Raw genomic sequence first — 17,049 nt, 5'->3', positions numbered from 1 at the left:
AAATAATAAAATTCAAAAGAGTTAAGAACTATGATTAAAATCAGCCTAAGAATGGAACCTTGAGGAACCCCACATGACCTTTGTTCACTTAGATTCCTAAATACTAATTGAGAGAAAGCAAGTCCTGGTTTTTTAAACATTTGAACAAATTTAGCACAGGGTTCGGAAGTTCGTATGGGGTCGCATTTTTCTAATCTGTCAAGTAGGATGTTGTGATGAACTGTGTTGAATGAAGCACTGAGAACCAGCAATACCAAAAACAATTTGCGTGCATAATTATCATTAAGGAGTATGTCATTTAAAATCTTCATGAGTGATGTTTCAGTGCTGAAGTGTTGCTGAAATTGATTAGAAAGTTTATTTTTGAGCAAAAAACCATGAAGTTGTTTCAAAACATTTGGCTTTACCCTAAAAAAGAAAGGTTGGATCTGTCCTCGTAGTAAAGCATAATTAAGTAAAAATTTTATTTAATTCAATTTTTCAGACAATAGTTTCTGGTGATTTGTTTTTTTAAGCATGTAATGGTTTTAATACAAAAATACAAGAAGGTAAAACATAAATATGAGAGAAAAAAAATAACCAATTGGTCATTATAATAGCAAATGTTGCATTATGTAACACTGTGTGTGTTTCCACAACTCAATAAAAGTTGTAGTTGAAAAACAAAGAACAGAGCATCGACATCCACTGTGCCTTGGCTCGTTGTTACTTAACCGCCTCTGCACCCTGCAGTGAGCACAGCCAAAATACAATCCATGTTTTGTGAGTGTGACTACTGCTGTAGACACAAATATACACACAACCAAGCCGTCACTTTCCCCCCTCTGTCACTCAGTTTACCTCCATTTATTTTCTTTAACAGTTTACTGCAGTTATTCACTCTCATTTTTCTATCTTCAGCTGTAGGATCAAACCCTGCTTTTCATGCTCTCGGGAGAGATCCAGCAAAGTAAAGGCGCCTCACCTCCATCCTGCGATTCTTAAATCTCTGTCAGACCTGAGATCCACCAAAGGCTGCATGACTGAACCCTGGCATTAATGTTGAGACATAAAAACATCTCAAAAAGTGAGTGGCGCTTCCACTCACTTATGCTGTCTCTCTGTCAGAGTTATGCACAAGCCTTTTACCTCTTAACGTAGCTTTTTTTACAGCCGCTGAGAGCCCTTCACTGAAACAACTGCACGTCTTTCTCCCGCTTACTCTAACAACTCAATCATGTAAATGGAGAAGGAAGCGCAAAAATACTGTGAAAACACTTCCTCCCACATGCGATAAGACATCTTTTAAATGTAAAAAAAGTCTAGGAAAGCATTAGAAGTTCCATAAGTGCCCGTACTGAAAATTATTAAATTCAAGGATGACAGCCGTGATAAGAAATCATTTGAGCGCCGATTAAAAACAGGCTTGAATCTGACATCATCACAGCAGACAGGTGTTGGAGGCTGCGGGACTCCAGCCTGGCTCTGGGATCGGCTCGCCAACCACTCGCTCTGAGAAAGGTCACACGTCACGAGTAATACTCCTGTTCTGTCATGATGTGTGGAGTCGGTCCTAAATCTCCTGAAGACACACAGGCCTGAACTTGCTGAGATAGGCATACAACACGCTGACAGACAAACACACACAAACCACCGGGACCATCCAACAACAATGAGAGGTAACGAGAACCCAGGAGTGGCTGGAGCCTAGGTAATGATCTGATTAGGTGCTAATGGCAGCTCATTATCACGCCACCTCGGTGTGCAAAAGGAGCTTTAATCCGCAGAACAATGATCTCATGAAATTAGCGCTGAACCAATTAGTCAAGTCATTGATCAGCTGATAACCAAAAGATCAATGGAAGGAACTTCAATAATTGACTATTTGTACACATCACTGTCAAGTTAAATTCTAAAACCTGATCCAAATTCAATTTTATTTAAATAGAACTTTAATGTGTTGGGCTTTTCTTGTCTCCTCTAACATTTAGACATCCAGCAGGTGCATCTGCCATAAGTAGTCCATGTTTTACTTTATTTTTTTTGAGCCCCTCTAACTTACAAAAGAGAAGCTAAATGCTCCGGTGCAGCAGCTTTGAGACCAAACAGCTGTGAATTTACAGAGAGGAACCACATTTCAATTTTTTTTTTCCTGTTAACACATCCTTAAAGAAACGCAAAGCTGGCAACATTTGAGAGAAAAGTACAGCTTTCAAACATCTTTTTTTTTTTTTTTAGTTTCCACAGTGGCACAGAGGAGACCCATAGTCTGATCATTAAGAGTTCATTGTGTTAATTTGCCGCCTGTCATTGTTTTGTTGTTCAATAAAAAGGAGACTGAACTCAAACCTGAACAACAAGTGGGATCCGACTTCATAAGTCATTGATTTCACTTCTAGCATGTATCCATGATGAGTGTTGTTCAAGTACAACATCTTAATATTTGCATTGAAAAAGGAGACAGTACAGTGAACTTTGTAACCAAATGGACTGTTTGGTGGTAGAAGCCCTGAAGAACAAGTTCAACGTTGTTGTCAAACAAAAAATGGGGTTCCTCCTCCAAACGGTCTTAGACCCATAAAAGTGTTCATACGGTTCAAAGACATCTTATGTTCACCAGCTGGATCCAGATTGAGTTTGCGGTCTGCAGCTCCATATGTGGTGCAAAGCTGGTTTGCCGCCACATCTGCTTGCTAAATGTGCAAAAAAAAAAACTGTTGGGTAGCATGTGAACGAGTCAAAACAAAGGCACATCGAAAATACTGGAGACAAAAATGTAGCAAAATGTAAGGCTGACCAAGGTTCCTCTGCTTGTAGATGTTTACTGGTGCATTGACTGATGGAGAGCTGCGGAAAAGGAGCTGCAACTCGGAAAGGTTGCCAGGAATAACAGGGAATGTAACCTTCAAAAGGACTACAATAAACAAAAAACAATAAACAAAAAAGAAGAGTTACAAGAAACACATTTCAGCCTGAGTGAATATATCAAGTGGCAGAGTGACAAAAACATATAGAGAAATATCAGTCATTGTTGTGAGCTGCATGATGATAAAGAGAAAGAGGAGAGCTTGAAGCAGTCAAACACTGAAGAGGCTCCGCCAGATGTGTCCAGCTGGTAGTAAAAAGGTTCAACTACAGAGGGCATTTCTGTCAGACTGCTGAACTTCCACACACGACACAACTCTTGGTCTGCAAAGAAGAACCTTGCCCACCTTCAATTCTCCAAAAAAACCAAAACCATACGAATTGCAAATTGGTGCTTTTTTCCCCCCCCATATGAACACAAAGTTCCATCACTTCCAGCTGTTACAATCATCTGGTGTCAAAGATGAGAGGGAATGAATGTGTTTTCTCCGGGGTCCTGTTCCTGATTGTGAAGGGAACACGAGAGGTGTCAACACGTTGACTGCACTCTTTCAGTTTTTGTCCGATTAAACTCAAAGCCAATTCTAACTCGACACCCTTTGTGTTCACACTTCACTGCTAACAAGGCCCAGGCTGAGGCGCTGTGACTGTTCATGTTTGAGGGGACAAGTGATTTACTAGAAGTATAACAAGCATGAGTATCATTGACCTCTGGCTCGGGCTCTGAATGCGTTTCCTCCTCTTCTCAAGGTCTTTGAGCCGGGGTTAGGGATGGATGTGGAGGTTCTGAACCTTCCTTTGTGGGAAAGGTTTTCAAAGTGAGGGGCAAGAAGAAGTCTCACACTGCACATGATTTGTCTCATGATAAGTATCAGTTTTTGGTGCGGTGCTGGACGTTCTAATGTTTTTGAAAATACAAGATGCTGTTAACGTCGATCTATCAGCAATAAAATGGCATATATGACTCTGGCATATTGTCAAAAATAAAAAAGATTGTGGTTTTACCCTTCAATTATTTATTTTTCCCCTGATATTTCTTTTACTTTTATAATTTCTATAAAAGAAATCTTCAGGACAAAAAAACATCCATGTTACCCTCAATCAGCCCTCTACCACAGTTTTATTTTTAAATGAAAAGAGACATCATAAACCAGACCATGAGAACTTTCTTTTTCTCTCATTATTTGGTCTAAAATGACACAATGCTTTGTGCAACACAGCGTGGATTCTTTTTTAACAAAGACTTAAAAACAACTAATGGAAACTGTGTTCCAGTTTTGCCCACATTACAATTTCTAAGGTGCATTTTTCTCTAATATTTATGTACCGTGAATAGAATAGAAAGAGACAGACAACAAAAAGTAAAGGAATTTCAGTCCACTGAAATTAAGTCTTCAGAAATATGGCTTGAAATGGTATTAGTGGATAATTGTGCTGAAAATTTGGAATTATAAACCTTTTCTTGTTTGATGCCACTTTAATGCAATCAACTGATTTCTAAACTGAAAAAAAAAAAAAAAGGTCAAAAGCCAACCGTGCTTGCCTTTCAACACAGCATCATAATGACCTGTCTTAATAATGGTATTATTTTTCTGTCAAATCTTAAATATACTTTGATTCACATTTCATTCGGATTCTTTGAAATGTATTCGATATACAGCTTCTAAAGCAGTGACTCTGAACATTTTGGTTTTTGTGGCTTATTTACATGAAACAATGTCCACTAATGACCCATTAGAAATGTGAGGCATTTCAATCAGATCTTTTTTTTTTTTTCATCTGAAATGCTTTTCAGACATCAGAAAAGGTGTAGGTATTTATTATTTTGTATCCAGAAATAGAGTGAATAAAACATTATGTAAAAAAATAAATTAAAAAAATCCTTCCTCTCATATTTTTGCCCCTTTATTTACTGTTCTCACCTCTTTCGAAGAGATACTGACCAACATGATGAGAATTGCCATGCTAATTTAAAGAACAAGATGCACACAAAAATGACGCTTCAGACTAAATCTGCTCAATTAAACTTGCAACAAACGGCAATTTAGACGACGAAATGCAGCCAGAGACCGAGCGGAGACAAAAACAGACTGGCATCCATGTGTAATAGTGCATTGCAGTGCAGGCAGAGAGCAGTGCAGCAGAGCTTTGAAGCACATGCGGGTCTTTGTAGGAGCTTTGTGCATCAGCATGAGCACATCAGACCATTTACGCCCACATGGAGCGACGCAGTGCACTGAAAATCTGCCCATTAGTGTGCAGCCAAAAGTGAGCTTTTTGTGAGTTCGAGTGCTCCCGATGAGTCTCAGTGCAAAACTGGGCCTGACTCCCTCTGATATTACACTACAACAGGACACTGTTGGTGCACTCGCATGCAAGCCTGAGTCATGGGATGAGTGGAAATCGATGTGTAACGTTGGGTTACGTGTGAAGCTAATAGCAAGACCTGTTGCTGGCATGAATAATAGTGAAGATCCAAGTAAGTCTGAGAGTTTGGAATTGGTTAACAAGAGGATGGTACAAGGTGCTTCACACATACAAGTTAAAGGTGAACTGAATTACATAAACAAGCACACGTGCACTGAACCGACCTCGTGCTGTTCGGAAATTTTATTCCATAAAACTCAGCAAATTCAGCCAGACGCAACTTGTAGTGATCGTCTCTCCTCTGTCTCCCGGCTTCTTTATCTCTTACTGCATCAAGGCCGTCTCCATTATTGAGTGGAATTATGAAACCCATCTACATTCTTAACTACCTCTCAGGTGAGTGCTGGCTACAGGGAAAGGTGTGTTACTATAACAACCCAGTCAAAGGAGGAGCATTCTGACTTTTGACGCGAACAGTCGAGTTTGTTTGAAGACGAGGAGGAGGAGGAGGAGGAGGAGGAGGAGGAGGGGCACTGCAGAGGAAGCAGTAGGGACAGTTGTTTGTATGAATGCTACTACAAGCCTTCCTGTACTGAGGGGGCCTGAGCTGCAAAGCATAACTTCTTTATGCCCTTTTGTTAGGGTTTCCTTTAATAGCAAGGCTTTTCTAACAAATCAATGCTGTTATACAACAGGTAGTTGGAGAGCTCCCTCCCTCTGCCTAAAACAGCTCCCTGTTGCATTAGCTGCTACTTACATATTTTCAGTTGACGTATATTTTCCAGCACAATCGTGTAACCCCAGGACACTGTCCAAAGATTAATATGGACCTGGCAGAACATGAAAACATCAAGGAGCTTTTCAAAGATCAATGTTTATTCACCTCCTTTTGAACAAGGTTAACTCAAGGTAATTTGGAGCTTTTGGACAAAGGTCTTTGAAAATAAGATGAAGCCAATTACAAAATACCGGCTGCCGAAGCGTGAACACTGTTTGTGAGCCGTGTCCAGATAACCCACAGGGCAGCACTACACCGAAACCCATGAGCAGAGGAGAGGAGTAGGAGTTGGACCCTGGAACTCAAAGAGAGAGGTCTACATTCAGAAACTGATTGCTTGTTAAACAGCAGGTGCTATGTCTCTCCACAACAGCTCATGAAACAATGAGCCTCAAATATGAGATCAAACACAAGCTCTTGAAGGTCGGAGTTGATGAATTCAGTCTCCCCGGAGAAGAAGCAGCCTGGAGGGCACGTATACTATAAACACATGAAGCAACTGACAAGAACAAGCTCCCTCATGGTAAACCGTGTTAGCTTCTGATCATTGGAGTCAGTTCTGTCTATTTAGTTTGTGTGTATCTGACAGGACTCTAAAGTAGTGGGTCCTTGCAATTCCAGCATTAGCATGCATTTTATTGTTTTTTGCAGGCACTGCCAAATATAATCCAAATAATCTTTGTGACCAACTTCCTCAAAAAAGAGCATATACTAAGAACATATTTTGTAGAATATTGTACAATTCTTTGCAGGAACTTCCAAAAATGTATAATCTAAAATATGATACATTTATTAGTTTGATTTGATAAGATTAAGTCAATGTTCTTGATGGATATTTGCTTTTTACCTTTTAGTAAAATGTGACACACACGCACCCAGGTGAACAAGCAGTTTTTCTAGTTTTCTCATAACTTGATTATTTTTTAAATTTAATTTTGACAATTTTTTTTTTTTTTTATTGTCACTTTGTACCAAATCTTAGTGACATGTTTACTCAAAGTTAATTGAGTATCTTGCTTTAACACATTTATGCAACAATGATCTTTGTATTTTTTTTATTTTTTATTTAATTTTTTTTAGGGAAAATTATGAGGATAATGGAAAAATCAAGATTCATTTCATTAAAACACACATTTTAGAATTGAATTTGATGTAAACACGACAAAGACAAAATACAATTGAAAAATAAACACTTATTATTATCATGATTTAACTTAATTATCCTTTATTATCCACTTAATTTAATAGGAAAGTAAAGCGATTCCAGTCTTTAGACTTGCTTTAAATTTTATAAGACACACGTTTTATGTTTTTGTTTAATTTGTTGCTATATTAAGCATTAACACATTCAAAAATAGAGCGAGTATGCAGCAGGAAAGGGGGTTGAGCAGTAATATGTCAAATGAAGCATCACAGTTGGTCTGAAATTTGCAATTGGGCCAAAAATGTTACAAGCAAAACCTTGACATGATATCCTCATCAGAAAACACGTTAAAGGGCTTCAAACTCTTTCTGTTTAGCTGAGAGACCAAACAACTGTTTGTCCTAATTGAGAGCGCAGCCTGTACCACGCAGTCTATGTCAAACAGTAATGACCTTTCCGTTTACAGTATTGATCTAAAATTGATGACTACAAACAGTTTGAGTTCAATGCAAGGGGGGAAAAAGAACGGTGAACTTTAAAGTAATGGTACTGAAACCACAAACAAACCAATTGTTCCTTAATTCTTATTCTTCTTATCTTATCTGTTTGGCAAGAATGGAGATACAGTGTGCAGCACCCTGAGAGATCCACACTGTGCCGACTCATGTTGTCCCAGCAGAACACACACCGATAGGCAAACACACACAAACACACATGTAAAGACAGAGAGAGAGGAGAGCTGTTGAAAGTGAACCCTGAGCTATGGATTCATGCTTTCCAGGGACATTATACTAACTCACATCTATGTCATGGATACTTAATCTAAAGCCTGAGCACCTGCCCTCTATTTAACCCCAACTACGATCTAATGCAGGGATCTGCAACCTTCATGACTAAAGGCGCCATCATTCCAACACGTTTAACCTTGAAGACATAGATAATGCAAACTCTAAATCCATAGGTACAGTTTGGCTTTATTTACCAAAACTGCAGGTTAAGTTGGATTTATTAATTAACCACTGACATGTTATCAGTCACTATTTTGACATTTCAGCTGTTTTACATTGCCGAGCCAATTTTGGCAGCTTAAGTCATTTTAAGATATTTGATTTGTTTTAGCTATTTTTGCAGTTTTACCCTATTTATCCCCTTTTTTGTCATTTTTTTTAACCATTTCAGCGGGTTTTTTTAATGTTTAAGCCATTTTGCAGTTTCATCTTTTCCAAAGCTTTTCAGTCATTTAAGACCGTTTTCACAGTTATAGGGCGTTTCAGTTGTGTGGAACATTCATCATAGCTTTTTTGTAGTTTTCTCTTCAACTATCTACACCGAAACCTGAATCACTGAATCAGCAAATCAATCTATCTGAAAAGAATGAAACCCTTTATTATTCTTCCGATGTGTTTATTTGTGGATTACAGTTAACCTTTCTGTACGATCAGAAACTCCACATGTATCATTTACAGTGAAGGGTAATGCATATTTAAGTTGACAAAATATTAAATGTTTTTATTAAGAGGTCACTTTTCTTTACCTCGAGCTATGAGATAAAAGTCCCTTTGAGAGACTGTTTGATGAGCAACAAAACTGAAAGAGACAAGCAAGTTTTTTTTTCTCATCACATCATTTTGTGAAACCTACGGAGAACCACTTCGAAGGGGCTCCGGAGCTGCAGACCCAAGATCTAACCTTAAAACATGTCTTCAGTAGAAAATAAAGATCTCTTTATGAGGGCCTGATCACACGAATAAGGTCAATGTCCACAAAAAGGTGGAAGAACAAGACACACGCACACACACGCTTTCAATGACAATATGATACATCATACTGATTAAAATTAGTCTCCAATAAATATACTCTACCCTAAACCGTTACTGTTATCCCAATACTTGACTTCGACTCGAAATGTAAAGCTTGAATTATTACGAGCAATTTCTGCCCATAATGTGAGTGTGTAAACAGACTCAGGACAGACGCTGTCCCTCTCACTGATACACACATTTGTCCAGACTCATCTCCCGACTTTGGTGAAGCTTTGGTGAAACTGGACCTTTCTGCTTCCGCTAAGCCTCACTTTTAGTGGTGACACAAAGGAGCAGGAAACACGCCAATAGAGACATGTTGTCAGCACATTCAGACACATGATCCCTTGCAAGTATAAAGGTGGACACTGGACAGCCTATCATTAGCCATGATTTATGTGGGCGTTTTATGAGGATAAAATGAAGCCTGCTGAAGTACAACATGTATCTTTTAAATAGCTATATATCCAAGGCTCCCACTTTTCCTCTACTCTTCTGTAGCATCCAGATCTATAATGTTAATATCCTGTTAGAGAGCCGCTTCCCCCTGATTGTGCTTAGTTTTCAAGAGCTCCTCTGCTACTGAAGCCCCTCTGGTGGCTCATCTTACAGCAAAACAAACGATCGGAGAAATGTGCAGAGCCAACAAACACATACAACACGTTCACCCACACAAAGAGAGACATACACACCTCTTTACTGAAAGCCATTTATGAGCCAGTTTACGAGTAAGATGCATTAGTGCGCATTGGACAAAATCCATACTTGCTTGCTATGGGTATCTTATAAATACTTTCTTTCTCGTTAAAGTTTCTTTCCCTCTTTATATAAATAAATCTTCTTTTCCATTTATATCCACACAAACACACACACACACACACGCACACACACACACTTACATCTCTGATGAAATATTCCAGGGTGGCATAGGCGATGGCGATACCATCGTGAGTGCTTGTGCCACGTCCCAGTTCATCAAGGATGACCAGAGAGCGTTGCGTTGCGCGAGAGATTATTTCCGAGGCCTCTGTCAGCTCCTCCATGAACGTACTGCGGCCCTTATAGATGTTGTCTGAGGCTCCCATCCTGAGGACCAACCAAAGACACACAAAAGGCCAGTTTGAATGTAACATATTGAGCTCCGTCGACATCAGTGTAGACAATATTTTGTTTTGAAATGTTTACAGGCCAATCTTTGATGCACACAAGCATTTTCTAATGTAGTAACGACTTGAGTAAAAAGTGTGTGAGTGGGTTTGTTTCCCCTTTACTTTAAAGGATGGTAAATGTTATGGTCTTATGTCTCTGGGTACATAATAAGTCATTTCATCCGAGAATCACTAACAAACAGTCCTGAACACTGAGATGAAGTAATCATCATTTGTGTGTCACGCGCACACGTCACAGAACTCAGCATAGTTCGAGTCAACAGACAAAAGAAGCAATTGTTTCACTACATTTTAGTTTTAATTCCTGATGCATTCCTTCTCTCTCAGTTTGGATTATCCCTCACAGTACCTCCGAATCTGGCCGTGAAAGTTTCCTGATTTGCGGTTTTTGCTTCTCCAACCTGCTCAGTGTTATGTGTTTGTTTGTGGCTCTCTGTGCTTTTCTTTTCTCTCCCTTCGCTCTCCTCTCACCTCCTCTAGTTGAGGACAGCGCCTGCCTACAGCTACTGTAAGACCTCTGAGATTAGTTCTGTCAGAGCTGACCTCCTGTTTAAACGTACTAAAAGGAAAGAAAAAAAGAAAATTGTGATTTGTTGCTGAAGGAAACTGAAGTGAGTTTCACATTTGAGATGAAATGCAATGGATGCGATAAACTTGAAAGTGCCAACGTGACGTTTTCTTTAATGGAAACTAGATCAATAAATGGTTAAATTGAATTTCTAAAGTGTCAAATAGTGCAAATTATATAATATTTTAAAAAAAATGTCACATTCCAGCTGATCCACTGTGAAACACTTCCTACATGTTCACAGTGCCCCAAACATGACATTTTCTTGGGAGCACCACATTGAATCAAATGTGGAAGTCATGGAACGACAATCTGTATATGTTATAACACTTGGCAATAAAAAAATAAAAACAACAACTTTTTTTTTTATCAGGAAAAAAAAGAGCCTTTAAATCATGTTCAACAGACAGGAACATCAAGTTATTTAAAAGATGAAGTCACCAAAATAATCCACAAACGGCTGTTGTTCTTCCAGAGATCCCCGAACCACCCACAGACAAACAAAGAAGCTGCCATTTTTTTTTTTCAGTGAAGCAGCTCCTACACAGTTTTCTTCCGGAAGCACGACTGAGGTACCACAAAAAGAAAAAGACAGCGCGAGAGAACAGAATGAGCGTTGCAAAAGAGGGAGAAAGCATAGCCAGAGGGTCACGTTGGTAAACTGAATGAACGGAATATGAACGAAGTGAACTGGCGCTTTCAACAAAAACAGTCAAGGAGGTAACAAGATTCAATATTCTCATGAGTCACATAATTAGAAATACAGTCAGGTTTGAAAAAGATGATGTTTCAAAAGAGTCATACTAAGTTTATAACTGCTCATAGTCTTCACTCCAAACAAAGTGTTTGTAGTAGGCTGCAAATTATTAGTTCAACATTCGGTGTGCAACACGGTTGTTTTGCGATACCGATATGATTTGCAATGAAATAAAAACTGAAAATGACGCTAATGTCTTTGTGTTTAGGGATTTGTACTTCAAAATACTGGTACTCTGTTCATTTCTTGGATTCAATTCTAATCAGATAAAACTGCCATGTTGGGGGGGGAGTTTAAATCACATGCATATTTATAGTTTGAAGTGTCAGAGTCGGCGCGTTTGTTGACTATTTTGCTTTTAGTCATTTTTTTCTTCTGACTTCTGGCTCGTTGCAATCACATTTGATGAAATGTTGAAATAATGAATGGAAATACAATCAATCCAGCACAGCAGGGCTTCATCCGAATGGTCAAACATGTTGACATGCAGATCTTGAATGGACGGCGGCGCAACGGAAACAATTTATTGCAGTTCAGTCGGTCTTTTGCAGTACGTATGAATGGAATGTTTATCGTGTAGGTCAAGTTTGTAAAGTATTCTCTGATATGGTTTGGGTCAATCAAGTTCAATATAATTACATAAAACCAGTAATGCTACAGGCTGTATTGATATATTGTTAGTGCCACTTCATCCTATTCACAAGGAGGCTGGAACCCATCATAGTGAAGTGGAAAGTAGGGGTGAGAACAAGAAATCTCACATGCATGGGGAGAACATGCAAACCGCACATGGAAAGCCTCTTCATACCCACACTCACCTTACTGTCAGGTGAGAATGATAAACACTACAACACTGTGCAGGCCGCACTCTTATTTACTCATTTGTAGTCACCCATCTACTCGCAGCTCTAAAAAGAAACCAAAAACTAGATTATCTTTACATGATCCAGTGAACAACTTAATTCTGCACTTGCATCTCATTGTTGACTATTTCTATTTGAACTGATTCACGTAAAGATTAAGCTATAACATGTCTGCACTCCTCAACAAATGCTTTCCAGCAGCTTTTGAAACCTGACTGCAGCAATTTGCTCCCACCCATTAACAAAATAATTTGGGAACTCGACATGGTGTACTGCCTGCTGCCGTGTTGAAGCAGAAAATGTCCAAACCAAACAATGTCTAATGCATTCACTGACTTGACGCGATTCGTGTTTCAATATTGTAAAGCAACTTAAAATCAAAAGAACAAAGTGCTGACATATGGTCGTAAAACTGGATATAGGCACAATACCAAGCATCTTTCTTTTTATGATAATTCACCCCCTCCTTTATACCGCACCATTAATGTTGTATAGGCTCATTAATACACAGCCTAAACTCCCACCAAACCCACACGCAGCACTGAATTATACTAGTGTGACAACACCCCAACTAATATTTCTGTAACAAATTGCATGAATAATAACGATGAAATGTTATAGCATGAATGACGAGTTACGAGTTTAAACTTTTTGTCATTTCATTAAAAAACATATATATATATATATATATATATATATATATATATATATATATATATATATATATATATATATATATATATATATATATATATGTATTTGGTTGTTGCCTTAACAACCATAAGTAGGGGCATCTTGTGCAGAACCAGGACAGGGGATGTATCTCCTTTCCCTATGACGATCTGTACATGGGAACTCGTGTCTGTAGACACACCAGGAAGTAAGAAATGCATGTTTATGTTCCACACTGTGTTTACATTTAGCGTACTAGAAGAAATATTTGTTGTCTCCTGCTCACTAGGATAAAAAGCTTCATTTCTGTAGCTCCTGTTTTGTGCTTTTCTGCTGTTTGAAGGAAAGTTGTAATTATGGCTCTCTGAAGCTGGCTTCAGGAAACAATTGTATCCTCTCCGCATGTTTGCTTCACAGCAGCAGCTGTGTTTGAATGTCACAGTTTTATCTTTATTTGTTTTGCTTAAGCTATAAGAACGAGACGTGTCTAAAAGGCTGGAACCTGCCTCGGCAGTACATGGTCACCATTTTGAGAGGGCTGTAAAAGTGAAATAGAAGGGGGATTAGTTTGGTGAAACAGAAAAGGATCCTGTTTTATTCCCAGGACATGAACATACATGAACTACATAGTCTACATACATAAAATCAATGTATAAACAAACACACAATTGCAGTAAAACTGTGACTGTCAGTGATTCAACACTGCTGACAGAAAATTAAACAATGGAGGGCATCAAGCTTGCATCGCTGTCAACAGACATTCAGGGCTTAGTGAAAGAGTGGCAACATATTGAAGCCACAAAGGCCATTTGTCAGTCTGAATGTGAGCATCGTAAGAACTCGGACTGACTCATTTGGTAAAAACTCGACTCCAGCTGGATCACAGATGCCACTTCTCTCCATCAGTCAATGTTTCTCACCTCTAAATCTGTCTCTTCCTTTCCCAACTGACCTTCAACATACTACCTATAAACGAAGCGCCGCCAGGAGGCTCTAACACATGTGTTGCCGTGGTTACGCCACATGCCACAGATGAGAGGTGTGGCAGACATGCTGCTGCATTTTATTGGGTAGGTCAAGGTCCGTGACTGCATAACTGGGGGGGGGGTGTGCAGTAAGTCAGAAAATAAGAATGGACAGAATCGGATCAAAATAAGCATCATTGTTCACACTTGTCTGTCATGTGATGAGGGAACGCGTAGCGGACACACAACGGCAGCACAACACCAGCTGGGTGTCCTGTTGGTCTCATCGAGTGTCTCTTTCCAGCCAAACACACTGAGCCTGAAAATAGACTGCATGTATTAGCATTCTCACACCTCTTCAAAGAAGAACATGTTTAGCCACATTTCATGTGTTTATCTGACACTTGTGCATCTTTCTTGACTTTTTGGGTTAACTGATGATTTTGTGACATTATTCCCTCATGACACAGACACACTACTGTTTACTTGATAAGTGAAGTAACTGCAGCTGAAAAACAAATAGTGAAAGTATTACAATTATCTTGTAGGGGAAAAAAGTGAAACTTGACAAACACCGAATATAAGAAACAGTTTGAAAAAAATAAAAAATTCTAAGGTGAGAAACTGAATTAGAGAGAGCATCACATTTTGTGGTTTCTTTCATATGACAACCTGAAAATGGGGTGCAGGGTGGGCTGTCGGTGCAAACTGCACTTGTGTCATTAACAGACAGTGTCCAGTTCGTTTACTGGCTGACTGGATCGTCACACAATAAAATGTCTCAGCTCTGTTACTGGATGAATTGATGCTTTCATGTTGTTTGCACAAAATTTCTGACCCTGCCATCCAATCTTCATGCGTCCATACTCGTAAGACAAGAATGACAAGAATGGCACCAAGTCACAATTCATCTGTCGTTATTTTCTTTCATGTAAATTTGACGATGTGAATGTTTTCTTTACACGTTAAAACACATATGATTTTACTATACCCACTATTTTCCTTCAAGGTTTAATTTTCTGCAATGTCAATCACTTAAGGTAATCCTCAAAATGTTGCCTGTGGGTTATCTAAGAGGAAGAAATATGTTTCTTTGTGTATAGCAGTCTGAAGATGATATTAATTGTGTTTTCATGATGTTATGATTAGCATTACATACATTCAAAAATGGAACTGACCTTTCACACAGTCTACCATGTTTAAATGCTGTTTCCATATACAGTGAGTGTGATGTTGGCCTGTTGCCTTTATTTAGTATATCTGTTTCTTTGAGAAACAATGATTTTGTATAGTTTAATCCTGTCTGAAACCCTCCAGGTCCTAAACCACACAATAGGCGTACCAGGCACTGTATGCCGCCTACAGGATTGCACAGGCACCCCGACACTCCAGTGCTATAAAAACCCATACAAACGAAGGAATCGATGGAGAAAGGCAACCTTTTTCCCACATGCTCAACATGTGTACAACACCCACCTAGGTGCGGATGTTTCAGAGACCTGTTGGCAACACAACAATCTGCCGTTGGTGAGGTCTTATGAAGATATCAGCCACATTTCCAAAAACTGAAAAGAAAACCCCACAAAAAACTGCATTTTCTGATGGGAGGGGAGCTTGTGAACGACTTTAGTAAAACATGATATAATCACTGTTAGGAGTCCATGGTCGATTAAAGGTTCTTTCAAAACACAGTTTAACGTTCAGCTTCCTCTTGCTGTTTCCATAACAACCATGAAGGAATAGAAGAATGTGCTCTATAACCTTCAGGACTCAATATTGACAAGAAAATGTGCGCACAGCAGCTGCATTCAGGCACACACACACATGCATCTGTCAGCAGTGAAGAGAAAGACACAGACACACATGCACGTCAGGCCACTGCCATGAGACGCCACAGTTTACAGAAAAATCAATACTCGCCTTATGCTCAAACTCATATATGTCATATTTGCACAAAAACTGTGGCACTGCGGAGCGGGCAGGAAAATAACAGCACGAATCTGTAAGACGGAGGATTATTCTCTCCGTCCTCATCGATAATCAATCATCTGGATCATTTCGGACGGGATATCCCATCAGACACCTACGCACCGTCACATTACCCCAAACGGAAGTCTGCTTGCTCCAGTTGAGGAAGACACACAAGCTCCCATTACAGAGATTAACATACACCTCCACGCACACATGTGAGATGCACTGATTCTGTCTAGGAATCGATTGTTTATTATCAAGACCGATTCTACTCAGGATCTTAAACTACGCCCGAGCGCGCCCAAGTGGTCCAATTAGCGAATACAGTACGAGTACTCTTTCCCATTGTACTTTTTCCTCATTGGACAATAATTAGATTTAAGCTCAATTTGAGAAGGAAAATTAACCTTCAACTCCAATAACAGACCAGACAAAACAACACACATGCACACATACTGATTTGATTGTGCACACTTGCCCAAATAAAGTAAAATGAATTAACATGTAACCTGAGGCTTCCTTTCTTGTTTTTTTGTTTTTTCTCCCCCTTGAAATTGTTAACCAGGAAATATCCACAGTAAGTACATCTGCTTATGCTTTAAAGGTCACAACCATGAACATATTGTTCTTATTTGAACGCAGCCATTAACTGTCTTTGCATGCCACAGCTCTCTCCTGTCATTTTGAATAATTTGGACCATCACTTATACGATCAGATCCATAACTTAAAAGCTTGAAATGCCAGGGTTTGGAAAAAAAAAAAGAAAGACAGAAATTGCTTTAATACACAAAGGGAAATAAACCATATTAGGCAAAACTCAGTGGTAAAAAGACACATCGATCTGACAATGTGACTAAAAATATTTTCACCCCCAGTGTTTTGTTTAAATAATAATCTGATGTTAATCTGGATTTCTTCATATTTAATTTCTATAATTTAAGACTTTTGTTTATTTATTGAGAGTAAAACAATCCTTAAACAGGATGTTAATGTGCATTATAAATAACACATTTTTATAAGGGTCACCACAGCAATCGTTGCAACTTACACTGTCGATTTAGTATTTTTTTTTTCTCTCCACATGATCACCTGCATTACATTTAGATTTACTAATTGGTCCTTCTGCCATTTGAAGTCACGTATCCAGC

General features: G+C 38.9%; 1 protein-coding gene across 1 annotated transcript in view; it reads right to left on the bottom strand.

The window, feature by feature from the left end:
* Positions 1–17,049, bottom strand: part of msh3 (mutS homolog 3 (E. coli)) — a 46,844-nt gene that overhangs the window by 5,358 nt on the left and 24,437 nt on the right. The window contains exon 21 of the mRNA XM_080466469.1: positions 9,835–10,021. Within this exon, the coding sequence (XP_080322595.1) occupies positions 9,835–10,021 (187 nt within the window). The remainder of the gene's footprint in view (positions 1–9,834; positions 10,022–17,049) is intronic.

The sequence above is a fragment of the Lipophrys pholis genome, assembly GCF_963383615.2.
Source record: "Lipophrys pholis genome assembly, chromosome: 7".
Classification (NCBI taxonomy): Eukaryota; Metazoa; Chordata; class Actinopteri; order Blenniiformes; family Blenniidae; genus Lipophrys; species Lipophrys pholis.
The sequence above is the reverse complement of the archived record's forward strand: the minus strand, read 5'-3'. Positions and strand labels throughout refer to the sequence as shown.